Source organism: Leopardus geoffroyi, chromosome D1 (genome assembly GCF_018350155.1).
Source record: "Leopardus geoffroyi isolate Oge1 chromosome D1, O.geoffroyi_Oge1_pat1.0, whole genome shotgun sequence".
Taxonomy (NCBI): Eukaryota; Metazoa; Chordata; class Mammalia; order Carnivora; family Felidae; genus Leopardus; species Leopardus geoffroyi.
Window position 1 is genome coordinate 29,369,718 of NC_059329.1, and position 27,297 is coordinate 29,397,014.

The 27,297-nt window shown below is 39.6% G+C and overlaps 1 protein-coding gene across 10 annotated transcripts in view; it reads right to left on the reverse strand.

Annotated features, from left to right (window-relative positions):
• Nucleotides 1-27,297, reverse strand: part of OPCML (opioid binding protein/cell adhesion molecule like) — a 1,064,335-nt gene that overhangs the window by 382,479 nt on the left and 654,559 nt on the right. For 5 of the 10 annotated variants that reach the window (XM_045483507.1, XM_045483513.1, XM_045483505.1 and 2 more), the window contains one exon: nucleotides 24,244-24,318. The exons of the other annotated variants lie outside the window; for them this stretch is intronic. In XM_045483507.1, the coding sequence (XP_045339463.1) occupies nucleotides 24,244-24,318 (75 nt within the window). The remainder of the gene's footprint in view (nucleotides 1-24,243; nucleotides 24,319-27,297) is intronic. 10 annotated transcript variants of the gene reach the window in all.

The following is a 27,297-nucleotide window of genomic DNA, read 5'->3' on the forward strand; positions in this document are numbered from 1 at the left end:
TTACCACACTGCACTGGTACCACAGTGCTCACAGTAGGAGCTCTCTCATCTCTTCTGTACCCTTGTCTTCACACTCTTATCTGAATTCTGTCTTAATTGGAGAGAACTTCTTTAAAGGTTCACCATGTCAGGGTGGTCAGTTCAGGTCCAAACATCTTGTTATAGCAACTTTTCACGATCTGATTTTTCTCCAGCCTCATTTCTCACCATTGACCCTGTAAAACACTTCCTTCCAGCAATGCCAAACTACCTCAGTCCACTAAACTCCCCATCTTCCCTTCATCTCTGTTGCCTCCCTGTTGTATTGCTTTCCCCAATACTGCCTTTCTGTGGCCAATTACTGTCTGCTCTCAGCCTCAGCTTAAACACAAACCCATTCTGGAAGCCAGATCCTCTCCCTTCTCTGAGATAGGTACTCCTTTTATACTTGAAAATAACACCCTTTCAAAGAACATGTCCACAGTATTGATTGTAGTTTCCTCCACAAACTAGACGTTAAGCCTGTTAAAAATATTAAGTTTGTCCTTGTCATCCTAAAACCCCAATGTCTAGAACAGTTCTGAAGACAGTATGTGTTTAATAAAACAGTAAATGTTGGATGAATTATAGTAATCATTTCCAAGTTCACAAGTTCCTTGCTTCTTTCCTTCCTTCCTTCATTAACTCAAAATATTTTTGAAGGCCTACTGTGTACCAAGTGATACTAGGCACTGGAACAGTGTATCATAGACACTGGAGACTACGTTGGATTCACCGTGTCCCCTAATGGAGTTCATTGTAATGAGAATTTACTGTAGGGCATTATGGGAACATTAGGATTTTAGACTTCACACTCCAGTGGAATAGAGGATCCTTGTGACAGCACTTTCACAAGAAGCAAGTGGGATGAGGGAGGTCCTAAAGACACTACCAAGTAGTTTACCTACAATGGACAGTAGTATGTAGCTATTCATAAGTTTTCTGAACTAAATAGAATATGACCCCTTTAGAAGTAAAAAAGTTATACTTAATCATTGTGAAGCTCTTATTGTGAATTTATAAAGCATCTTTCCCCTGGCACCTGGGTGGCTTAGTCAGTTAAGGATCAACTTCAGCTCAGATCATGATCTCACAGTTCATGAGTTTGAGCCCCACGTCAGGCTCTACATTGACAACTCAGAGCCTGGAGCCTGCTTTGGATTCTCTCTCTCTCTCTCTCTCTCTCTCTCTCTCTCTTTCTCCCTCCCTCTCCCCCCCCCCCGCTTGTGCTTGCTTTCTCAAAAATAAATAAATAAATAAATAAATAAATTTTTCAAAAGCATCTTTCCCCAAAGTGTTCAGTTTTATTTCTTATCTGATTTTAGCCACCCCCCTAAAACGTCTGCTATAAGTTAAAGCCTTTGGCACGATCCATCATTATTACCCACCTGGACTATTTTAATAGACTCCCAATTTATCCATTGCTTCCAGGTCAACCAAACTAAATTCATTCCTTATTCTTTTATGAGTGATTTTTCTAAAACACGTGTCAGATTATGTCTCTCCTTTTGATGACCCACCAGGATGTTCAAGTATTTCTAGGAGAATACAAGGCTCATCATCTTGACTTACTGGTCTACTGAGTATTTGCAGAATCGTAGATTATAATTCAGACGGCAAGAAATTCTTATGAAGTACATGGTGATATGAAGGGGGGCTATCCAAACATAACATGCATCAGGAAAATAAAAAAAAAAAATAGGTAAGAGATAAAGCTTTAAGTACAGTAAAACCTTTGTAAGCACAATTTGTTCCAGAAATATGCTTGTACTCCAAAGCACTTGTATATCAAAGTGAATTTCAAGAACCATTGGCTCAGTTGTGATTACGTGACATTGGGTGTCACATACTACTCACATGGAGAGACATCACTTGTTTACCAAGTTAAAATTTATAAGAAATATTTTCTTATCTTGTAGAACACTCACAGAACAAGTGACTCTCAATCCAAGGTTTCATTTTAGTTCAATGACTGATTTCATTCTTAGGATCATATTCAAAGTTCACAGCAATTGAATTTAAGGTCTTTTTGGGCCTGACTCATCACCCCAATCTTAGATTCTTTTGCTCCTCAAATATTTTATGCTCTTTCATGTCTCTTTAAGATTTCTGTGGGTTGAGAAGTGAACGGGATGGTTAATAAAAATGAATATAGGGGCACCTGAGGGGCTCAGTCAGTTAAGGTTCCAACTCCTAAATTTGGCTCAGGTTATGATGTCACAGATCATGGGTTTGAGCCCCATGTTGGGCTCTGCACTTAGTGCAGAGCTTGCTTGGGATTCTCTCTGTCTCCTTCTTTCTCTGCCCGTCCCCTGCTTGTATGCTTTCTCTCTCTCTCTCTCTTAAAATAAACAAATAAATTTAACAAAGAAGTAGAAGAAGAATGAATGAATACAGAGTACTCTTTCAGGTAGATTGGTTATGAGGAGAATAAGGAAGAAGATGATGACTAACAGAAAACATGGGGTTAAGATAATTTTTAAAATTATTATTCATATTTTTAATCATGTTCATATATTGTGACATAAAAAGCCAGTTGAAGGTGGATATCTAAAGGAGGAAAAGGATATTTGATGGAATAAAACCATGGAGGGGAAAGGAATAGATGTAGACAGAGGGATATATATTAAATGCTAATCTGAGATGTACAGAGGGAGACTAGCTGGGTACCAGATGCAAATAAGAGAAGGGAAGGAAAAAGTAGCTTGAGGTAGTTCACAACTGATGGCTTAATTTTCCTCTATGAGAAATATGGAGGTCAGCAAATGAGGTCAGCTCATGAGACTCTGAAAGATAGGGAGAGTGCAAGATGGGAGAGAATGAAAATGTTTGGGATAGCCATTCTCTCAAATAAGAGAAGGGCTGGGCAGAGGACCCAGAGAGTTTCTAGGAGCCTCTCCTAGGATAGCTCTTCTGCTCTAGAACAGGGCTTGGCAAGCTATTTATATAAGAGATCATATAATAAATCTTTAGGCTTTGTGGGCCATATGGTCTCTGTTGCAAACATTCAATTCTGCCCCTGAAAGCATCTATAGACAATATGTAAATGATGAGCATGTACCAATCACACTTTATTTAAAGACACTGAAATTTGAATTTCATATGAATTTCATGTATTATAAAATATTATTCTTTCTTAGATTTGTTTTCAATCATTTAATAATGTAAAAACAATTTTTTTTAACTCATGGATGACAACATTAGGGAATGGGCTGGTTTGCTGACCATGGGCCATAGTTTCCTGATCTTTCCCTAGAATATCTCAAATGCCCAAATGCATAAATTCATGTAGTTTTATATTCACATCTATTTAGTGACTATGCATTCTATTTCTCATTCAGTTCTCATGGCTGAACTTTCACACTAAAGACATGTACATTTATCTCTAACTGTGGAAAAGACTTCTTGTTTATAGTAAGAAGAGATACCCTATACTTGGGTGTTCAGGGAGCAAGGCTACTACTCACCGGAGATGAAGAGAAGTGAGATTTTCAAAGCAAGTTCAAGAGCCTTGAGAGATGTGTTGGTCTTTTGTCAGGCTGCATTATAACATTTCCATGACCCAGATATAAAACAGATGTGCACTCTGCATTTTTCTTCATCCTAGACTAAATTAGAGTTTCCTCTCCATAGCTATACCATCTTTTTCAAAGTCAGTGGGACAAAGGGAAGAGAGGTATAATATAGCAAGTTAACAAATAATGAGGAATCTCAGTTCTTTATTGATGTCATAAAAATCACAGGTGAGCAGAGCATCAGGAGATGCCATCAACAGACACCAGGATTGGAGTTTCCTTTCATAAAAGCATTTCTATGTTTCTGTCCTGTCTCAAAAAAATGGAATAAGAACCTTTAGTTGACGTGCAGTCTCACTGAAAACAGGACTAAGTAGCAACAACGGATGATGGCTCAGGTGATAATGGTTGTGGGTAGCCCTTGTAAAGATGATGGATGTGGTCAAATGGTAATTTTCTCTGTGTGGTGGCTATGATTGATCTGTGGCTTGATGTGATGGTTGAGGCTTTCATATTCAATCTTGAAGGAAGAACTATCATGTCATCATACAATGGAAAGTCTCAAATGACTGGGGTGGGGTGGGAGTGAAATATTGCTTTGCTTTTGAAGACCCTCTATGAAAAGAGAAAGTTTCTTTAAAACTCAAATCCACCCATCCAGTGGAGGTCAGTATATATAATTTATTAATGTGGAGTTCCAAACAAATTTGTCTTGCATTTCTATTGACCCTGTACTGTAGCCCTAGGTAGGAAACTGAAGGACTGCGGACCATAAGTGGTGTTTTCATATCTTCTTTTTTTTTTTTTTTTTTTTTTTTTTTTTGTCTTTGAAAATAAAATAGGATTTGTGAAGCAGACAGCTGGCTAGGTAGAGGATACTGAAGGAAAATAAGGTTTTTTTTTTTTTTTTTCAACGTTTATTTATTTTTGGGACAGAGAGAGACAGAGCATGAACGGGGGAGGGGCAGAGAGAGAGGGAGACACAGAATCAGAAACAGGCTCCAGGCTCTGAGCCGTCAGCCCAGAGCCTGAGGCGGGGCTCGAACTCACGGACCGCGAGATCGTGACCTGGCTGAAGTCGGACGCTTAACCGACTGCGCCACCCAGGCGCCCCATGGTTTGGTTTTCTGGAAAGATGCTTGTACCATCACAGAGGTGACCCCAAGACAAGGACAGAGAACTTTTCATAATTCCCAAAAATAGAATAATGAAATTGGCAGGAGACAACTTAGCTTTACAAGGAGGGCTTTGAATTTAAATTTCAGGGGCACCTGGGGGGGAAATTAGATAAAACTATATTTTCAGAAGATAATAAGGGCAATCTAACAAAAAACAGTGTAATGGAAGAAGTGCCTAGTAGTTATCAGGAGAAAATACTTATGGCTACCGAAGTCCATATGTGTATCAATGCAAGGAGCACAGTATTTGCAATATACAAAGTGAACATTAAACTTCAAAGAGGTAGGGGCGCCTGGGTGGCCAGTCGGTTAAGCGTCCGACTTCAGCCAGGTCACGATCTCGCGGTCCGTGAGTTCGAGCCCCGCCTCGGGCTCTGGGCTGACGGCTCAGAGCCTGGAGCCTGTTTCTGATTCTGTGTCTCCCTCTCTCTCTGCCCCTCCCCCGTTCATGCTCTGCCTCTCTCTGTCCCAAAAATAAAAAAACGTTGAAAAAAAATTAAAAAAAAAAAAAAAAAAACTTCAAAGAGGTAAACTAAAGTAATTTATGTATCACCAATACATGATGAAGTAATGACCATAATAGAGCAGTTACAAGTGTGGAACACATTCTAAAGTAACACCTGATAGAAGAGAAGTTGGAAGGAGGCATTTTAATTTAGAAAGAATAACCCTGAGGATAGATATGTCATGATTGTTGAGCCATGCTGAGAACTAGAAGAGGGTCCAGGACCCACCGTTAACAGATGGAGAAACTGGAGAAACTCTGAGACTGAAAACAGAGAACTCCAAAATGAATCTAAAGAATTGCATTCTCTGAAAAACCTTCTTTTACATCCCTGCCCTCACCCATAGTTCATTCGATTCATCACACTGTCCTGCATTGCCCTGTTTCAAAACATCCAACTAATAGTTTTTAACACTCTATTTTGTGATCACTTGTTAAGCAGTCATCTCCCTAGCTTGGCTGAGTTACGTGTCTTATTTTATTTCTTTAAACCTATTGTCAAGGACATTTGTAAAAAGTATTCAATAAATGTTTGTTAGATAAATGGACAAAGGAAAGGAAGGGATCAAGAAATAGAGCCAAGTTGGAAATAAGAAAGCATTGATTTGTGCATCAAAATTGGGTGGAACATAAAGCATGGGTGAAATCTAACAATAAATAAATTTTGGTTCCTTCCCTTGTTGCTAGAGCAGTCCACAGAATGTGAATGTGAGGAGAGGGGAGTAGGTAGAATAGGACATGAATTTATATAGGAAATGGATGCATATAGAGAAAAGAAGTCACAAATAGTAAGTCATGGGAAAGGTAGCTATGGATCCAAAATCAGGTAGGTGTGGCATGTGACCTGGACATTTCATTTTTGTAAGTTTCATATACATGCTTTTGATGAGCAGTCATAATCAAGAATCACTAAATTATATGAACAAAAAATGAGTAAAACTTATGTTTCTGGGTACGATATAATAGTCATAACAGACTAATGTTCTTCCTAATACAATTTAAAAGGCTGTGTAAATTAAAGATATCCAGAGAGCTTCAGACATAAAGATGAATAAACTCAGCTCTAGAATGGGAAAAACCAGTGAATGGATCATCACCCTCTTTTCCTTCACCACCCCATCTGAAATGTGGGCTGGAAATGGGACTCTATTCAGGGAGAATAACTCCATGAAAAATGGCAAAAGGAAAATAGGAAAAAAGAAAAAAAAGAGAAAAAGAGAAGCAACAAAGATTTTACCAGTAGTGTGCAGAGTGACAAACTGAAATTTTCAGTCACCTCAAATGCATGGCAGTTTCCACTGTGAAATACCTTGTGTTCTAGGGCTGCATAGAAAGCTGGGGAGCTAGGTCCAAAACTTCTGCAAGGACAAATGAAATTAGGTGCAGTCTTGCAGTGCTTATGAAGAAAATATATCCCTCAAGGTCTTTGATTCATTTTATAGATTTTAATTTTCTGTTGCAATTCTCTATTTCATATACTTCTCTATTTCATAAATGTGATAGTGAATAAAATTTTATTTTATTTTATTTCAAATCTCTTTTGTTTAATTTTTTTGAAGTTTATTTATTTTGAGAGACAGAGAGGGCAAGTAGGAGGAGGAGAGAGAGGGAGAGAGAGAATTCCAAGCAAGCTCCACACTGTCAGTGCAGAACCTGACGTGGGGCTTGAACTCACAAATGGTGAGATCATGACCTGAGCCAAAACCAAGAGTCATTTAACCAACTGAGTCACCCAGGCGCCCCTATGATAGTTAATTGTATCTAAGTTTCAACTTAGCTGGGCCATAGTGCCCAGATATTTGGTCAAATCTTCTGGATGTTTCTGTGAGGGTGCTTTGTTTGCTTTGTTTTTATTTAATACAATTAACATGAAAAACAATGGACTTTGAGTAAAATAGGTTGCCCTTCCTTATGTAGGTGGGCTTCATCTAATCAGGTGAAGGCCTAGATGGAACAAAAACTCATCTCCCTGGGGAGCCTGGGTGGCTCAGTTGGTTGAGCATCCAACTTAGGCTAAGGTCATGATCTCGCGGTTAGTGAGTTCGAGCCCCACCTTGGGCTCTGTGCTGACAGCTCGGAGCCTGGAGCCTGCTTCGGATTCTGTGTCTCCCTCTCTCTCTACCTTTCCCCTGCCCATGCTCTGTCTCTCTCTGTCTCAAAAAAATTTTTTTTTAATTTCTTTAAATTAAAAAAAAAAAAAAGAAAAAAAAACTCATTTCCTCTGAGCAAGAGGGAATCCTGCAGCAGAGGACCTTTGCATTTGAACAGCAACACTGGGCTCTTCCCTGGGTGTCTAAACTGCCAGCCCACCCTGAAGATTTTGAACTAACCAGACTCCAAAATCATGCAAGCCAATTTCTTAAATAAATATTTTTGACCTACACATACATATGCACACACACAAACACACACACATACACACATACATCATATTGTTTCTGATTTTCCTGAGAATGTGACTAATATACATATTAATCATAGCTAATTTAAAAAAAAATAATGTTTATTTATTTTTGAGAGAAAGAGAGACAGAGTGTTAGTGGGCAAGGAGTACAGAGAGGGAGACACAGAATCCAAAGCAGAGTCCAGGCTCTGAGCTGTCAGCACAGAGCCTATGTGTGGCACGAACTCAAGAACCGCAATATCATGCCCTGAGCTGAGGTTGGACATTTAACTGACTGAGCCACCCAGGTGCCCCTAATAGTTATTTTAATTTTTTTGTCTACTAAACCCAATATAGGAATCATATATAAATCTATTTCTATTATCATTTTTTTCTCTTGATTACCAATCATATGCCCTTGTCCTTTCATGCATCCAACATTTTTTTTTAATGCCAGAAATTTTGTGATGGAAACTTTGCTGTAGAAAAATAACATCTATAGCCTCTATGATTCCTTCATATGCTATGTCTGGTATTTAGTACAAAATCACTAGAGGCAAGAAAGTATCACTGCTAATCAGTGATAAAAAAGAAGACATAGAAGCAGACCTATGGATGGTACTTATGTTGGAGTTTGCAAACAAAGCCTTTAAATAACTATGATTAGTGAAGAAAATAGAGCGACAAATGGATGAAATATATACAAGCATTGGAAATTTTAACAAAATGTTTTAATATGTTAGAAAAGAATCACACAGAAATTCTAGAACTGAAAAATACAATGGCTAAAATTATTAATATAAAAGATGGAGTTAATAGTGGTTGGACATGGAAATTGCAACCTGGAACATAGGCTAATGGAAAATACTCATAGTGAATAACTGATAAGAAAGAATAGTGTTATACAATATGCTACCACTTGGCATTAAGGAGAAAGTTATATATTCTTTCTATGACTAAAAAATCTCTTGAAACATACACTAGACCCAAAACTAGTAATAGATTGTCTCCATAAACTGGGTTGCTAAAAAAACAAAAGTGGGAGAGAGTCTTTTCACTATTTTCATTGTGTTCCTTTTGAATTTTTACTCTACTGCTTACCAAAGGAAAATGAAACAATAAAGTAAAATAAAATTAAACAAAAAGGTGTGATGTGCTTTGTTAGAGGAAGAATGGACCCTTACAGGAATTGAGGAAGGTGGGGAAATGAAAAGTTTATGAGAGAAAATAAAAGATAAGTGGTAGCTTTATGGATGGAGATTAATATCACCACACTGGCACAAGATGTGTGTAATATTTTGCTAAACAAATTGACAAAACTGGCACTGGTTCATTCATTCATCCATTAATTCAATGAATTTACTAGGTGCCTATAATGTGCCAGGCACTATGTGCAGCATTAAAAAGACAATGGTGAAAAAGACAGCCAGGTTCTTGACCTCCAGTGCATTAAAAAAGCAAGGATAAGCATGATAGGTATTTAAAGAGAGAAAGTGAGAGAGATAACTATACCACAGAGTGATAAAAACAGCAGAAATTTACATAAAGCTTCACTATATGAAAAGAAGTCCATATGATACATTTTGGGTTAACCTTGAAAAAAACTCATCTCTTAGAAGAAAAAGTAATGAGAAAGTTATATTTGGACAAAATGAAGGGATTAAGTGATTTAGAGAACTGTAAGCTACAAAAGAAGAGGAACTTTGCAACTCTATTTCTACATGACATCCCCAGAACAATGGGGCAGTGGTGAGCACAAAATCAATAGCTATAGAATAATCAATAGGAAAACCTCAAAATATTCATTGCAAAAAAAAACACCTTCTGCATGTTTCATTACAAATGTACATTTCAGCTATTTATGTATTGAGCAGGCTTTTGGACATGGGAAATGTGATTTGATGTTACTTACAAGGGTATTTCTTATTGTTTATAGTAGTAAAACATTATGCAGGAATTAATTAAATAGAGTATAGCCATATGGTGACTACTGCACAGCCATTGCAATTATGTGATAGAAGAATATTTAATGCCACAAAAATATACATGTTCTATGAAGTGAAAAAGTGGGTTACAAACAGTTGTATTCTCCCATTTATGTTGGGAAGACACAATATATGTACCAATGGTACCAGTATTTAGTTCCATTTGTAGGATGAGTGATTTTACTTTTCTTCTTTTAATTATTATATGCTTTCTTCAAGGAATATAATAAGGGACATCATCATTACATTATTTTAAGCATATTTTTTATTTCCAAAGAGCCAACCAAGAAACTTACATAACAAAACATGTTTGTAACTGGGGGCTGCTAGTCTGTTCATAATGGCCTGAATGAACAACATTATCAAGCTTCCTTTCATAGTGTGTGATAACCCACAATCTTCAGAGTCTGGAGGTTGTTCTGAATGCTTATATTATCCCTCTCATTCAAGCACCTTCCTTGTCTTACACATGTTAGAGGGTGTTACACATAGCCTGAACATGGTAAGATCTGAATGAATGAAAGAATGAACAGATGAATCAAACAAAGGAAGGGATAAAGAACATGAAGAGTGTCTGCCATCTTGAGGTCTTAGGGACCATTAATAGGCAGTACCCTTAACCTCTAGAAGGTGAAGAACCTACTTTCACATGTGAGTCCTGATAACCTTAACACTGCAAGTTCTTACTATCCACCTTGTCATCATTCTGCAAAACACAAAAGTAGTAAAAGAAGCAAAGCATTTCATATTCCACACGTGAATGTTTGAGGTTGAATTAATTAGGTTACCCAGTGTCTTATAGACATCTAGAGAGACATTCAAGCTCCCACCTCAAGGAAGCAAAAGAGATAGATGATAAATAGAGATCAACAGTGAGACAGATGATAGAGTTCACTTTTGAAAATGTATTGTACAGTGCGAGACCCTCCTTTGCCCTACACTGATCCACTGAGAATATGTATGCCATTGAGTGGAACTCAGGGAGTTTAATGGGAAATGGTGGGGCAGGGGGTTGGAGGAAAGGTTTCCAGAAACTCTGCTGAATTCACTACACACATCAAAAGAGTTAAAGTTGTTATCTTAGGCATTTTGGTGAAAGGAGGATATGCTAGCAAAGGAATAATTAAAGCTTTCCCAGAATTTAGTCTGCCCTTGCCTTACCAGGACATTCACAATCGGTAGCTGGTATTTTCTTTCCCCTCACCTAATCCCCAACTTTGTCCTTTCAAGGGAGCCCTATTACAGATACCTAGCATTTTGTTTAGCCCAGCCATTTTCGGCTTCTGTCTCAACGTCATTAAACCCTGCACAAAAACCCTACACTGGTCAAACCCATCTGACTCCATATCACTTAAATGTGTTGTAAACAATGAGACCTCAGATGTTGGGATTGTCCAGCTGCCATGGCTAGAAGTGGGGTTAGAGATGCTGGTTTGGACTGCTCTTTTATCCTGCTGACATGCAAGGGTCACAGGCACTTCTTCAGATGCACGTTTAAGTCCAGGCTTCATGTTCCAATGATTGCCAGTCGTATCTGGACTGTTAGCATAACACAGGCAAAACAGGCTGAGCTTCTGCTTGCTGAGACAGCATGGGGCTGGCAATGTCCCTGGAGTCCTTTCTTTCTCATCCCTAGTGAGGAGATCCAGACATCCCTTAGGCACTGGGCAAGACACAGCACAGGTCCCTTGGGATGAGCTTTAGCTCTCCCTCCATGTCAGCAATCTAAGCAATTCCCCAACTGCCTCTGGAAGGAGGGGTGGGAGAGCAGGGCAACCCATTCTGGAAGAGGATCTGCTCTCATGTGCCAGGCAAAGCAAGAACTTTGGACAGCTACAGGCAAGAGGAACAGCCCATTTAATGTGCTCTGATTCTCTCCTGTAAAGATGAGGAAATTATCTGCTTGCCTCGAATATCTTCATTAAAAATGCATTTAAGCTGTGAAGCTCTACGAAGGAGAGACCTGTAATACATGAAAGATTAGCCCCAGATTGCTGATTGGGCTATTTTACATCATTATGGTAATTAAGCTAGCAAGGCTGTTGTGCTGACTTCGACACTTTCTTCCATTTGCCTTTGTCTCCAATTCAAGGTATTCCCCCCCCACCCCCCCCGCCTCTTTCCATCCCCAGCCTTCTTCCTTTCTTCCCCTCCCATCCTGCCCCACCAAACATCTCCTCAGAACCTTGGCTGGTCCTGTCTCATGCATATGCATCTGACTTCAGTCTGATCCCACCTCCCATGGCTTCTCTGCCAACTCTGTTTTTTTTTTTTTTTTAATTTTTTTTTCAACGTTTATTTATTTCTGGGACAGAGAGAGACAGAGCATGAACGGGGGAGGGGCAGAGAGAGAGGGAGACACAGAATCGGAAACAGACTCCAGGCTCCGAGCCATCAGCCCAGAGCCTGACGCGGGGCTCGAACTCCCGGACCGCGAGATCGTGACCTGGCTGAAGTCGGACGCTTAACCGACTGTGCCACCCAGGCGCCCCAACTCTGTCTTGACTGTGCAGAGAAAAGGGAAAAAATGAGTGGCAATTACAAGGTGTGAGTGGATATCCCAGCTTTCTATCTGACGGCCAGTGAAACCAAATACAAATGGACCGTAATCAGCCAATTATTAAAATGTGGTGTAAACACACGGAGATTTGTCTCTTATTCACCTTACCTTGCCTACTTTCTCTCCTCAGGCCAGCAAGCCTGGCTCAGGGTATGATTACAGACCCCATGATGGTATTTTGTGTAACTCTCTGGGATTCCACTAGAGCTAACTCTACACAGATGATGTGCAGAGCAGCCTTCTCCTGGGTGGGAGATCAAGAGAGCCTGCTCAAAGCTGCACAGCTGCTGAGGACCCTCAGCCTTCTAGGACCTCAGGGATCACTTGCAGCCCCACCCCTGCCGCATCACTGGTACTCATACATTTCCCTGATGGATGAAGCAGTTTCATATCTCTTCCTACCACTTGTATCACTCCCTATCACACCGCAAAGGAATCCAACTCCCAGCACCAGTTGGCCCTCAGGGATACCAGGCAGATCTGGAACATTCCCCTGGGGAAATAGGAGTCTCTCAGGTGATGAATAGATTACAAGGAGAAACATGAGAGAAAGGTTTTCCCTTTGCTGCAGATGACAAGAGAGCAGGTATGTGGATGTGTGTACTCTGCCTTACAAAAGCAGGTCCCATGGCTCAGTCAGCCTGCCCCTCATTTCCTGGTGACCTAAGTCCCAGATCCCAGAGACCTGAATGAAGCAGACAAAATCCGGAAACAAGACCTTCACTTTCCCTAATGGTACTTGTGCTACACAGCTGAGATTTTTAATAATATAAAAGTACCATATGTCTGTGTTCCCACCCAGGTGAAGGTCTTGCCTTTGAACAGTCCAGGTGTGCTCTGAGTAGGTGGTTGAGCATGGAGATGTGAGGTCACCTCTTTGTCATTAAGTAGACTGGTTTCTACCCTGCTTGTCTCAAAGCTCTTAGCTGTGGGACCTTCTATAGCTCACTTCACTTCTCCAGGTTTCAATTGCCTCATTTGTAAATGAAGACCCTAATAGCATCCACCTCATGAAGTTGAAAGGATTAAATGAAATAATGCATGCCAAGTGCACTTAATGAATATTCATTATTATTATTATACTACAATGTATGTAGATTGTCCATTTTCAATCTCTGAATGTATTTCTTCATAGATTATATGCCTTGCCAGTAATCTCAAGAGAATGCTAGATCCTATTATTAGGATTTGGATGGGCTCCCACCTCTGCCAGGTCGTTCTACCCTGCTTCTCTGGTTTGCTTGCTCCTTTGCAAACCCTGTGTCTACACCATTTACACCTAGGTTCCTCAAATCTTCTCACCTCTGCACATCCTGCCATCCCTCCCTGCCATTAAAATCTCACTTCATAAACTATTGAGAGCACAGAAGCACTCACACAGAGACCAACTTTTCTTACTGTCAGTATATTTAGGAAACTACAACCACCTGTCCACACACTCTTCCTCCCACTTGATAAATGAGAAGACACGTCTCAGCCACTCTCAGGGGCCAACACATTTCCCTGTGCCGTAGGTTCCTGCTGCCTGACTGCTCAAGAGCTTCACGACTGTAGGCATGACCTCTCCTCTGCATTATCAAAGATGCTTTTCTCTTGGTCATTCCCATCAACACGGAAACATTATCTGGAACATCTCCCTTTATAAAGAACCAACAGGGGTGCCTAGGTGGCTCAGTCGGTTAAGCGGCCGACTTCGGCTCAGGTCATGATCTCACGGTCAGTGAGTTCAAGCCCCACGTCGGGCTCTGTGCTGACAGCTCAGAGCCTGGAGCCTGTTTCAGGTTCTGTGTCTCCCTCTCTCTGACCCTCCCCCGTTCATGCTCTGTCTCTCTCTGTCTCAAAAATAAATAAACGTTAAAAAAAATTAAAAAAAAAAAAAAAAAAGAACCAACAAAACAAACAGAAGCTTTTCCTTTAACTTGCATCTCTCTCCATTACCACCTCATTCCTTTGTTCTGCCATGCTGCAACACATCACACAAGTATTTTACACACTCTGTGTCTCCACTTACTCTCAGTGCATTTTCTCTTGAACACACCCCTTTGGGCTTTCATGTCGACCACTCCACTGAAACAGCTCTTCAAGATCACCAAATACCTCCATACTTTTGAAAGCATTTGTTTCGTGATGAGCTAGCATTCCACACAGATGACCACTGTCTTTTAACAACAACATACCACATGTTTCTTGTGACACACACTCTCTTCTACCTCCCTGACTATCCTACTCTGGGTCCTTCACTGCCCACCCCACCTCTGTTGGACAGATAAACTTTGAAGAGTTAGGTTCTTCTCTGCCTACATCTTTCCCTCATTGATCTTGTCAGCAAAAAATCAGAGTGCTGAAGATCCCCCAATTTAATTCCTTCCCTCATCGATCTTGTCAGTAAAAATTTGAAGTGCTGGAGACTCCCCAATTTAATTCTCAGTCGTGAGTGTGTACCACTTACTGGACCTTCCCATATGAATGTCTAATACGAATCACTACTTCTATCTAAAATCTTGCTTTCTGCACCATCACCCACCCTTCTCCAAAATTACCTAGTCCGTCTCTGGCTTGTGCTCACCAAACACAATGTCCGTTCATGTAATTGTTCTAGATAAAAACCTAATCATCGCCTTGATTTCTCTCTTGCCTTTTTTTCACACCCAATGCACCAGCTGCCACTGTCCACTCCAGCTCCAACATATATCTAGAATCTCCCCCATCTGTCTCCATCCCTTGTTGTTCTCTCAGGCCAAGTCAACCTCACTTCTCACTTGGGCACTATAATCTGTAATTGGCCTCACTGCTCTCACTAACCTCTGTGCACACAATCCCTATTCAGCTGCAACCTTTCTAATCAGAAAACCAGAGAGCACTTGCCTTCAAAAAGTCTCCCAATGGCTTTAAACATCAATCATGAAAAAGAGAGAGAGCACCCTTCTATGTTTACCAAGCTTCCCTCTCATTCCACTTTACCCTGTTCACTGTGCTCCCCTCACGCTGGCCTTCAGTCAACTCCACCCGCCAGAAGCCAGTGCACTTTCTCTTCCCTATGTCTGGAAGTTTCTCCCCGTAGATATTTGCTTAGGAAGATATTTTTGTCTTCTAGGCCTTAGATCAGAGAGAGAATAATCTGATATATAATCCAAAGTCACAATTCAACGTACCTCCATGAGCCTCTATCCCATTGTGTTTTTTTTTTCCATTCTTCACTGCCCTTAGCATTGTCTGACGTTACATTTTAAATTATGCATTTACTTGGTTATTATCTTTCTCCCCTTATTACACAATGAGCCTCAGGACAGTAGTCACCTGCCTATTCAGTATCCATATCCCCAGAACTATTAAAAGTATCTGGTGTGTGGTCTAATTTAAAACATATTGATTTCTTAAATGAATAAATGGATTACTTTGAGTCCAACTTTATGACTGTAGATGGGCCTCTAGATACACAGTAATCTAGGCTGCCCAAACATCAACTCTGCCTACCCTAAATATTTCAGACCCAACTCCTTCATCTCTCCACATGATCAGCGTGTATTCAAACCTCACCCTGTCCATTTGACAGGTGTCATTGGACAAGTTTTTAAAGCCATCCGTGTCTCTGTTTTCTCAACAGTAAATAATACCTACTTTGAAAAACTACTGGGAGAGTTGATGACATAAAGAATCTAAAGTGACCAGGCCTGACACATGATAGGCTCTCAATAAATGGCAATTCCTTTCTTCTTTCCACAGTGTAGATGATTTCAGCTTGCCATCTGAAAAGGGGGTTGTTAAAAAACAACTCTAATTAAACAAATTTACACCAATGCACAAATGCCTCTTAGCCCTTTAGTCATCCCAGAGGAAGCTTATTAACCTAAATGCATTACTAATTGGTAGGACTTCAATTAGTTTAATAGAGTGAAGGGTGGGGGGAGTTCAGACAGAGAAGGGAATATATCTCTGGGCTAGGTTGCTAGGCCAAAACAAAGGAATGCATCTATGGGCCAGTGGGGTCGCCTCACATTAATTGTTCTTGTTCTTCTTGCTGTTTAGGTTATTTTTCCCCCTCTGTGTCCATATCTGATGCCACCACCTTCTGAAGCACACAGGTTTTTGGTTTTTTTGTTTGTTTTTATTTTATTTTTAGGATTTTTTTTTCATTCTCAGAAGGCAGTTTCCACAAATATCCAGGCATAGAGGTGCAGTGACTGTGAGCAGAAGCTCCCCAGACTATTAAATCCCATGTGTCTCTGGGAACAGTATGTGTGGATCTAGTTTATAGACAGGTAATCAGATGCACAGGTGCTCTTTCATGTGTCTTTGTACATACTTAAATATGCTTGCTTGTCTGTCACACAGTTAGCCAACCATCTGAAATTTCAATACAAGACAAGCTCTTTTTGGCCTGGAAACTATGAAAAATGCATTTGAAAGAACTGGTTTTGATGGCAATTGTCATTAACAACTTTATTTTCAAACACATTTCACAGTGCATTTCATGCCAGGGAGGCTTTCTTATCTTCTGAATTTCCAGTCTGCCAGGATGAGTGGAACAGTGACAGTTTCCTTTGAACACAGTTAGTGAAAGGGCCCCCAGTCAATGGCAATGGCAAAGTCAGGGGGAGAATGCAAAAGGCATCTGTGTTTGCTTTTATAGACACGTCCCACAGCCATGTGATCTGCCTTTTTCCCTTTCTGCTCGTGCCAAGATTACTCCAGACAGCAGAAAAAGCCTAGTTCATAAAGCATGACCAGAGCACTTCCCCAAATGGCCTCAGTTGTTTTAATGATCAACTGTCCACTTGTCTGTTAAGAAGATATTTCTCTCAACTTATCTCTTACTGCATTATTTCCACAGAATTTCTCTTTTGTACCCATGATTCTTATAAGTCATGGTAATACATAAGAAAATATGTAGCTATAGGGAAGGTGGTATTTGTTGTTCCTTTTTTCTGATACGAGGTAGGGTCGAACAAGGTTCGCTTGTGTGAACACATACAAAGAGGGCTTGTCTGAATACATTTAGCGACTATAAATAGCCTGTACTAGGAATCACCACTCTTGAAGTCAGAGCTCCTGAAAGTGAAGGCAAAAAGAAAGAACAACTAAGAAAAGAAAAAAAGAGTAATAGGACAGTAAGTCTCTAAATATCGACCCATTCAGCAACAGATTCTTCCTAACACTTTGTAACTTAATTTAAGATTAAAAAAGATTTCTTGTTACACATTTTTTTTCTTTTTTCATGAATGGTAAATTAATTTTGAAAGTTCTATGACCCATCAAGAGAATGAGAGGATAAGCCACCGACTAGCAGAAAACATTTGCAAAAGACACATCTGACAAAGGGTTGCTTTCCAAAATCTACAGAGAACTCTTAAAACTCAACAATAAAAAAAATGAACAACCCAATTAAAAAAAAATGGGCAAAGGTTCATACATCTCACCAAACAGGATATAGAGATGGCAATTAAGACTATGAAAAGATGCTCAACACCACCACTCCTCGGTAGGAACTTGCAAATGAGGACAATGAGATAGCACTGCATACCTATCAGAATGGCTAAAGTCCAGAACATTGACAACACCAAATGCTAACGAGGAGCTGGGACAACAGGAACCATTACTCATTGCCGGTGGATATGCAGAATGATACAGCCGCTCTGGAAGATAGTTTGGCTCTCTTACAAACTAAGCTTACTCTTACTAAATGATTCAGTAATCACACTCCTTGAGATTTACCCAAATGAACTGAAAAATTATGTTCACACAAAAACGTGCCCATAAATATTTACAGCAATTTTATCCATAATTGCCAAAACTTGGAAGCAATAAAATGTTCTTTGGTAAGTGAATGAGTAAATAAACTGGTACATCCACAAAATGGAATATTATTCAGTGCTAAAAAGAAATGAGTATGAAGCTTCATCTGAAAAGGCTATGTGGTGTACAATTTCAGCTAGAAGACATTCAGGGAAAGGAAAGTTATGGAGACAGTAAAAAGATCAGCAGTTGCTAGGGGCTAAGTGGAAGGGAGGGATGAACAGGTGGAGCACAGAGGATTTTTAGGGCAATGAAATTATTTGATATGATACCATAATGGTGGATACATGTCATTAAGCATTTGTTAAAACCCATGGACTGTAGAACACACAGAGCGAACCCTAGTATAAACTCTGAGCTTTGGTTGATAATGATGTGTCGATGTTGATTGATAGATTACAGCAAATGAACTGCACTAATGCATAATATTAATTGTGGAGAAGGCTATGTGTAGGGAAAGAGGGAAAATTCAGAAACTCTCTGTACTTCACACATAATTTTTCTATGAACCTAAAGCTGCTCTAAAATTATAATCTACTCATTCACGAAACAAGTTCAAGGAACAAGAAAAGAAAATCATTCTATTGTTTACCAATAGAGAGAAAAATAATTTTTTCTAGTGTTTGCTAGTTTTGTCCTATGCTATATACAAATGGCAAACTTTTGAACATCACATCTTAGCTGAAAAAAAAAAACTCGGTTTTGCCCCAAAGAAAGCCAATGCTTACTTTGAAGTTATCTAGAACATCGGCTATTTATTATTTAGAAATCATAGAAAGCTCAGTAAATTTCCTAGTAAATGACGAAGTAGGCAGGCAGCAGAGGGCAGGGAACTAGATTTAAGTGGATGACCATGTGCTGTACAGTAGGCCAGACAATGAATGGGGCAGGTGGCCTTGTGGTCTCCAGAAAGGGTACCCTCTGAAGACTACCCTTCCTTGAGAGAGAAAGAGAAAGAGAGAGAGAGAGAGAGAGGCACAGGGTGCTTAAATAACTTTTCCAACAGCATGGTAAAGAACTGAAATAATTGACATTAAAAACCCAGATGATTCCAACTTTAAAATTCACCTAATTTTATCAGAAAGTTTTAGTTAGGATATTATTTGTTCCAGTATTAGAAGAATTAGGTCAAGCTATGCCTATTCCTGCTAACCTAAGTATAATTTGGCATTTCTGGAGGGGACACATTAGCTCCAGATGATTATAGTGAACTAACTCAAATGGAAATTTGATTTAAAAATAATAGCAGCTTGAGAGTGCCTGGTTGGCTCAGTCGGAAAAGCATGCAACTTTTGATCTCAGAGGTGTGAGTTTGTGCCCCACATTGGGTGTAGAGATTACTTAAAATAAGTAAATAAACTTTAAAAAATAAAAAAAATAAGAGCAGCTTGGAAATAGTGGGTGATTGTCATGTGCTAAATGCCTCAAATGGACGAAGCTGTTTAATCCTTATGGAGGTGGATAATATTTCTAACTCAATTTGGCAGGTGAGGAAATGGAATCAAAGAAAGGATAACTTACTGGAGGCTCTCTCTCTCTCTAGTAAGGCTCAGAAATAATACAGTAAAGCTCAGCGGCAGGGGGTGGACATGCAAGAAATGGTAGTTGTTGTTATGGATAAATGAATGAGTAAACATTACTGAATGTGTCAGTAAATGAATGATGGGAAAGCAGGACAGGCCCAGAAAAACAAAAACAAAAACACAAGCCTTGAAACTTATAAAATAGCTACAGTGCACAGATAGTATTTGAGAAAGGCCTCTGATCTCCCACCAGATAGTAGTTGAGAAAGGACTCATCTCCTGAGGAGAAGCAAAAAGATCAAAGATCTAAAGGCACAGGGCCGTTTCTCTAAACCTGGCGTCTGTTGTTGGCCAACATCAACAGCCTTACACCTCAGATCTGGTGCTACCCTTTATGTCTGTCTGGCCAAAACCTCCCTGGTCTATAGTTAGAGTTCACAAATTATACTTTTCTCATGTCTTTCTCATAAATGGTCTGCATTTCAAGTCCCTGGCTGTCTACCTCTGTTAATATTAACTGTATATTAATAATATATCTTTAATGTTAATTATAATGTTAGCTGTGTATTGTCAAACCAGATTTCAGTCCAGAGAAAATATCGGTAGATATTTCTACAGTAGAGAAATTAAAATACTCCCCATTAACATTTACAGCAGCTCAATGACACTGGAGATAGCTGGCTCTGCAAAACTTCTGGTCTGCAATAGCAGAACAGAACCTGTATTGGATCACTTTTTTTTCCCCAGTCTGTATTATTTCCATATGCATATTGCTCATGCACTGCTCCTCCTCTCTATTCATCAATTTAGCCTCTGTAATGTTTTTCATCAATTGCCCATAAGGTTATCACACATCTGGTGTTCCTTCCAATTACTATAGAGATCAAACCTGAACTATGCCAACTTCTCTGAGCTTTTAGACTTCCCCAAATGGTAAGTATGTGATTTGTAATTTCATCTCAACATTCAGAAAGCTGTGTTGGACTGTACCTTCTAATTAAATGGAGTACCCCCACTTTGACATGTAAGATTGGGACAGGGACAGTGTGTGAAGTACCTATTTGTGCCTTGATTTGATTAACCAGTTCACAGTGTGAGCTTTTCTCTGCACGTGTACACTCTATCCCTGGTGTGTTGGCTCACCAAGATCCCTTCTGCAATTCTCACTTTATCATCAGACCCTTTATTTGTGCTCTTCCCTCAAAGAATACCAGAATCCCAAATCATAATGCCCAATTACAGACAACCCCAGGAGGTGCTGGCTTGTAGATGGAACCCAGAGAGATTTCTAAGAAGATTCATTTGTGGAGCATAACCCATGAAAAGCAGAAGGTAGGGGGTTACCATTCTCTAATGAATTCTGCCGCTCTACTTTTTCCCTTAAATTGTACATGTGTCTTACCTTTCTAAGGACAAGAAACATACATGGGTGTTATCTCCTAAGTGAAAAATGGAAATATGTTTTAATTTAAAACTACAAGGAAATGCTTCTCTTTACACCCAGCAATCCTGATATTCAGCAGTATTGGTGAGAGAAAATGCAGAGAAAGCATAACTAAATTCAATAGTTTTGATGCCATAGGATATATTTAAAATATGTCTGTGTGAGGCAAGGTCTCTTTAAGTTCAGAATCAAATTTTTTTCACCTGCAATTTTTTTTTATAACTGAGCTACAGTCATAGACTCAGATAATGAAGGCTTAATTTTGCTCACTGACTCGTATATCCCAGTATCATAAACCTGTCTCACTACATGTACATGAAAGCAATTGGGCAAATCACAGCAATTACACTTGGCATTAAAAAAAAAAGATTCACACAAAATACAAGAGAAAATCTCAAAAGCATAAGGTTAATATACCTCACTATCACCCAATGAACAGAGGTCCAAACTCCAAACAACAAATTGGCGTTTAAATGCTCATTTAGCAGACAATGGAAGGCAGTGATTCAACACCCTTGGAAGAAACCAGATAGAAATGATTTTCAGTCAAAGGGGAATAATCTACATTCATAAGCCCACAGGTGATGAGGCACTCTCCACCACAGCTCCATCACGGGCAGATGAGAACTGCTATTTTCAGCCACATTAATGCAGCTGTGTCAGTTTGTAGGTGAATCAGTCCTGCTTCATCAGACACATCAACAGCCAGAATCGGAACTGCCATTTTCCCTCTACTTAGACATATTTTCTTAATTGCCATCTTTAAATAGACACTGTTCCTCCTGCCTCTCCAAAATCATCCATCATAACTGGTAATAGGGCCAGAAATGACCACTGCAGTCATTTTCTCTTGACCCTCTCTCTTGACTCCCTCTCCCTACTATGTAACCTCCCCTGCATAACTGCTGCCTTTCCGCATTCCTCCCTTCAAGTTTTAAACACTTTAAAGTTAGGCTGTCAAATTGGTGTAGGCACCAAAAACCTTGTACAAACCTTGTGGCAATGGAGACCTTTATTGCCATGTGAAGAGTTTTCTTTTTCATCTTGTCCTACAAAATAATGGACATTAAATAGCAATTGTTTTGTCTTCCCAAGTGTACCTCCTGTCTGCCCTCTTCATTTCACTTTCTTGCCTCTGCCATCTCTTGGTCTTCAGTACCCTCTTACTCTCCATTCAAGGAGAAAGAGGCATGCCCCAAGTCCTTCCCACCGTGCTTACCTCTCCTATTGGGTCTTTACAGCAGGCAGCTCTCTCAAAGAGTGACCATGAAACTCGTGGTCCTGTTGAACCACAGCCTCTTCGGCAATGCTTTAAGTAGCTAAAGAATCCCTAGTCACATGCCCTAACTCTACAACCCGCAGCCTCATCAAAAGGCAATTAGGCATCTAATTGCATGTTCATTCCCAACCTCTCTCTTTGCTTGTGATGGAAAAAAAAAATATTACTTAAAGTTCCAGGAAAAAAAAAAGAGTCCAAAATAAAGGAAGAGAAGATCAAACCAACATCCTTTAAAGGTGGAAGCCCAAACTTCAAACCACAAAATCGAAGAGACTAGGGCTATGGTAAAGTTTAATGTGTGATTTCTGTCTGACTTCTTTATCCCAACCAAAAGATAGATACCCTTTATTTGTGGACAATTATTCAGCCCATACACTCCATGGGTAGGCTTCAGACAGTATTCGTTAGCCTCCGAAATGGTACGCAGCTTACACTCACATACATACACACATCTAAACACACAAAACCATACATATATAACCATATATCATAACCATATATAGATTTAGGTATTTAAGGACAATTCTATAAATGTATTTAGGAGGAACCATACTTTAGAGAAGGGTCTAATCATAAAAATAAATGAAGCATGTAAAGGCAAAAAATACCCATTTATCCCAGCATGTTCAACAATTTAGAAAAAAAAAAAGAGTTGGTAACTCTTAACTCTTACTGGTATCCTGCTTCCAAATAAATTTTAAGGAAAGTTTACGTGATTTAATGAATTGCTATTTTACAATTGCAGGTCACTAATTCCCGGCTCATAGCTCTATTTTTCTGAGAAGTTCTTTGATGCTGGATTATATTGCACTCAATAAAGAAGGGGTTTTCTTCATAAAGGGGCAAAGGAAGAAGAGCATATTGAGAGTCACAGTGGATAGATCCAAAATGACTTCAGCATCCTTGGGATTCAACTTTAACCTTTATTTCCAGAGAAGACACACTTAAGAAACATTCTGAAATCTGATCTGAAACCCTAAATCCAATTCGAATTCTTAGTGAACTCTTAGATCCAACTTGAGAGCTAACCATAACCTGTTGTATTAGTTTCTCAAGGCTGCTGTAAGAAAGCTCCATAAACTGAGGGGGGTGGGAGCTGGAGGGGAGGCTAAAACAAAAGAAGTTGATCAGCTCACAGTTCTGAAGACTATAGGTCCACAACTGAGGTGTTGGCAGGATCCTGCTCCCTCCTAAAACATCAAAGGTCCTTCTTTGCCTTTTCCAGCTTCTGGTAGCCCCAATCTTTCTCTGATTTGTGGCAGCAAACCTCCAGTGTATTTCTCCAGCTTCATACAGCTGACTTCCCTCTGTGTATGTGTCCAAATTTCTCTCTTCTATGAGGGCATCAGTCATTTTGGATGAGGATGCACCCTAATGAAAGCATCTCAACTTGCTTATGTCTACAAAGACCCTATATCCAAATGAGGTAACACTGATAGGTAACAGTGGCTAGGACTTCAACATATTTTGTTTTGAGGAGGAACACAATTCAACCCATGACACTGTATTAGCTTGAAATTTTACCAGTGCAATGACATTGGTATTAAAAAGACAAATCTAGGGGCACCTGGGTGGCTCAATTGGCTAAGCATCCAACTTCAGCTCAGGTCATGATCTCTCAGTTCATGAGTTCAAGCCCTGCATCAGGCTTTGTGCTGACAGCTGAGAGCCTAGAGCCTGCTTTGGATTCTGTATCTCCCTCTCTCTCTCTTTTCCTTCCCCGCTTGCACTCTGTCTCTTTCTCTCAAAAATAAATAAAGATTAAAAAATTTTAAAAAGACAAATCTGGAACTGGAAGTGAGTAGCAGTGACTTCTGCCATTACACGAAGAGGTCAATTAGTCATTTCAGGCAGAGTCCCCTGGATGGAAGCACTCAGAAATGGAGCAAGCAAGGGGTGACCACCTTTCCAGAGACAGGACCTCCACTCTGCAGAATCATAAAATCAACTTAATCAGCTCAACCAAAGGTGATCAAGTTTTGAAAGATGGATTCATGCCCACCTAACTGACAGAAGACTGATTTATGAACTAGCACGACAGTATATCCATTACCACTTACTCACGAATCTCCTCCCTGGTCTGAGAAATGGGGAGTTCATGCACAGTGGCCAGGCCCTTCTCCTGGGCAAATATACTGGAAAGAACAAATTACAGAGGAGAAAACTACGGGTTAAGTATGGGCATAGTACAAAAGGAAGTTGTAATATCCCTAAAGAATATAATTAAATTACAAAGCATCAAAAGTTGCCCTTCTCCATTTCAGAAGCATTATAATTAAGAAATGGAGCACAGCGTACACAAGAAGTACTTGATAATGCCCACTGAATAGGTTAAAGTTCTGAGATCAGTAATCTAGAACTGTATTTTATTTCTCCCTAGACAATATCAGGACCCTGGGGACAGGTTCCAGTTCTGAGTTTACTTTTTCTAGATTTCAAGCAGCACTTTCTATTTGCATTTGCGTTATAGCTGTATGTTTATACATCTCTGCTCCCTGAAAGATTATAAACACCCTGCCCTTCCACCGTGAGATACCATGTGTTACTTTCATTTTTCAATCCCCAGACCCTAAAAGAGGCCCAGACACACAGAAAATATTTGTTGTCATCTTGCCTTTGATGGCCACGTGCAACTCAAATGCAATATGTCAACATTCAAGTGAATCATTGTACCCCTTACACCACCTCCTTCTCTGTGTTCACTATTTGATGGGGACATCACTCATAGACTAAAATATTGATCCTTAAAAAACCCAAAACATTATCTTTTATCTCTCTTCTTTTCTATCACCTATGAAAAATCAGGTAGGTTTTGACCTGCACCATCTATATAAAAACGTCCTTCCTTTTGTTCCATATTCTCTGCCATACTCGGTTGAGAAGTGGAAGCTTGAAGGAATTCATTCTGCACAATTGTGTCCTAACATGCTCACACATGAGTCTATATGCTGGCTCCTAAACCTGTGGTAAGTTGTGTATTTCAAAATGCAAAATTAACCAGCGAGAACACCAGCCACCTATATTTTTTCAATAGGAACTTAGGGAGACATATCTAAAAGGCTTACTGCCTGTATCCATGGTGTCTAATCCACAGATAAATATTATGTTGGCCTTTCCCAAATAATGAAACTACACAAAGGAAAACACTGTATAGAATCTCATCAGTGTTCGAAGAACTAAAGGCTCTGCTTGCTCAGCATTATCTATTAGGTTAGATTGAGTGTTCTGCCAAAAATTATTTGTCTAGTATGAGCAGGCTTCAGCAGTACTGTGTGACTTCTGTCCCCTTAGGATTCTCTAAAAAATAACGTATCTGTTTTAAGACTGAAGTTCAAGATGTATATGATGTGTGGATATGAGATTTTAATGGCAGTAATTAAGATGTTATAACTTTTAGGGGAACCTCTGGTGTTATTTCATCTATTTAAGGATAAATTTAGCCTTGTTGGATTATGACAGTTCAAGTCAAGACTTTCACGAATATTACACTAACAGGAATCCTCTTTTCATCTTTTGGCCACCAATACATTATCTGCTAATATTTGTTCTCTATTAATACATACATCAAAAGACAGAGTCAACCACAGAGAGCTGAAAGCAGAAATGTTCATGACTTGAAATTTATTTAAGCCCTAGCAGGAAAATCAATGAGTAAGGAAACTCTAGACCATAGTGAAGAACAGAGTGGTGCATATGGATGTGTACTGGGGTGGGGGTGGGGAGTCACTGGAACTTATACTTAAGGCAGAAGTGGATTCAATGTAATTTTATAATTTATGTGATGACAACAGCTGTGGACCACATATCATACATACAAATACAAAAGGAGCCAAAGAAAATGCAGTTAATGAAGGTTCCTGGGATGGAGAAAAGAAGGACAAGTTTTTAAAACAGGAATTGTGAAATCCTAGCAATGCAAGAGCCTTTCTGAGTCCTTCCATTTCCTTCATTTATATATTTATCCATGATTACATGGACCAACCTCTCCCTTCATCTAACAAATAATTATCAAGAACCTAAAATCCGTGTCTGTGTCACACTCTAGGCATACAAGGAGGAGTCATTATTGTCTAACAGGGACTTACAGTACCACAGGACATCAAGAAATATATGTGAATATATGAGAGAAAGAAAGGTTAGGTCATGGTGACAATGTAAATATGTGTAGGGGATGATAGTATATATATGTGCAAAGGGACAGTGGCCAGTTCTCTTTGGGGAGGAGGGAACAGGAAAGACTTCACAGAGAAAATGATACCTAAGAGAAGGCTTGAGGAAAAATAGGTATCCAACAGGCAGAAGAGACACAAAGGGCATGCCAGGGCAAAGGGAGGTGTGGATGATCCAACAGGGGCTACTGGTGTCCTTGTGACAACATGAACCTATTGTTCTGCCCCTTACTTGGGGCTGCTGTGAGGCTCCACCTCCTCTCCCTGGCATCTGAAGCTGGCACACCTCAAGTGCAGTGCAAAGCCACTGTCACATCACTGTGTTTTATCCTCTCCTCGGGATTCTGGTGTTCTATGACATGTTTCTATTTCATATCTTGTTCCTTTACTTATCTGACTGCACATTGGCCACCTTCCCTACTAATTTGTATATTTGATGAGAGAAGGAGCCTTCTTGGTCATGTTCATGTCTATGTTTTCATGCCTGAAATATGCTGGCTAAATGGGAGGTCTCTAGGAATACTTACTGAATGACTAAACAAATATTTATTAGAAGCCTACTATGAGCCAGACACTGGGGATATGGTCCCTGCCCCGAGGTACTAACAGTCAAGAGGAGCAAGGCAGTTCATATGCAATTAAAATGCATAATTATCTTAAAGAGTAATAAGTTCAATAAAGAAAATAAATCTAACAGGACAGAATAAAGGGAATGGTGCTGGGGGGCAAAGAATATAAAGTTACATAGGGCAGTTAAGGAAAAAAACTCTGAAAGAATATATGTATGCATGTTGTGTTGACATTTGTCCTGAATAAATGGCACAGACCCTGCTTACACGTCATTTATGGTATTACAGCAGAACCACCTGTCTACTGGCAATGCTGGAGACAGAACTAACAGTTGTGATAATGGACCAATAACTATATTATATAAGACTCTTGAAA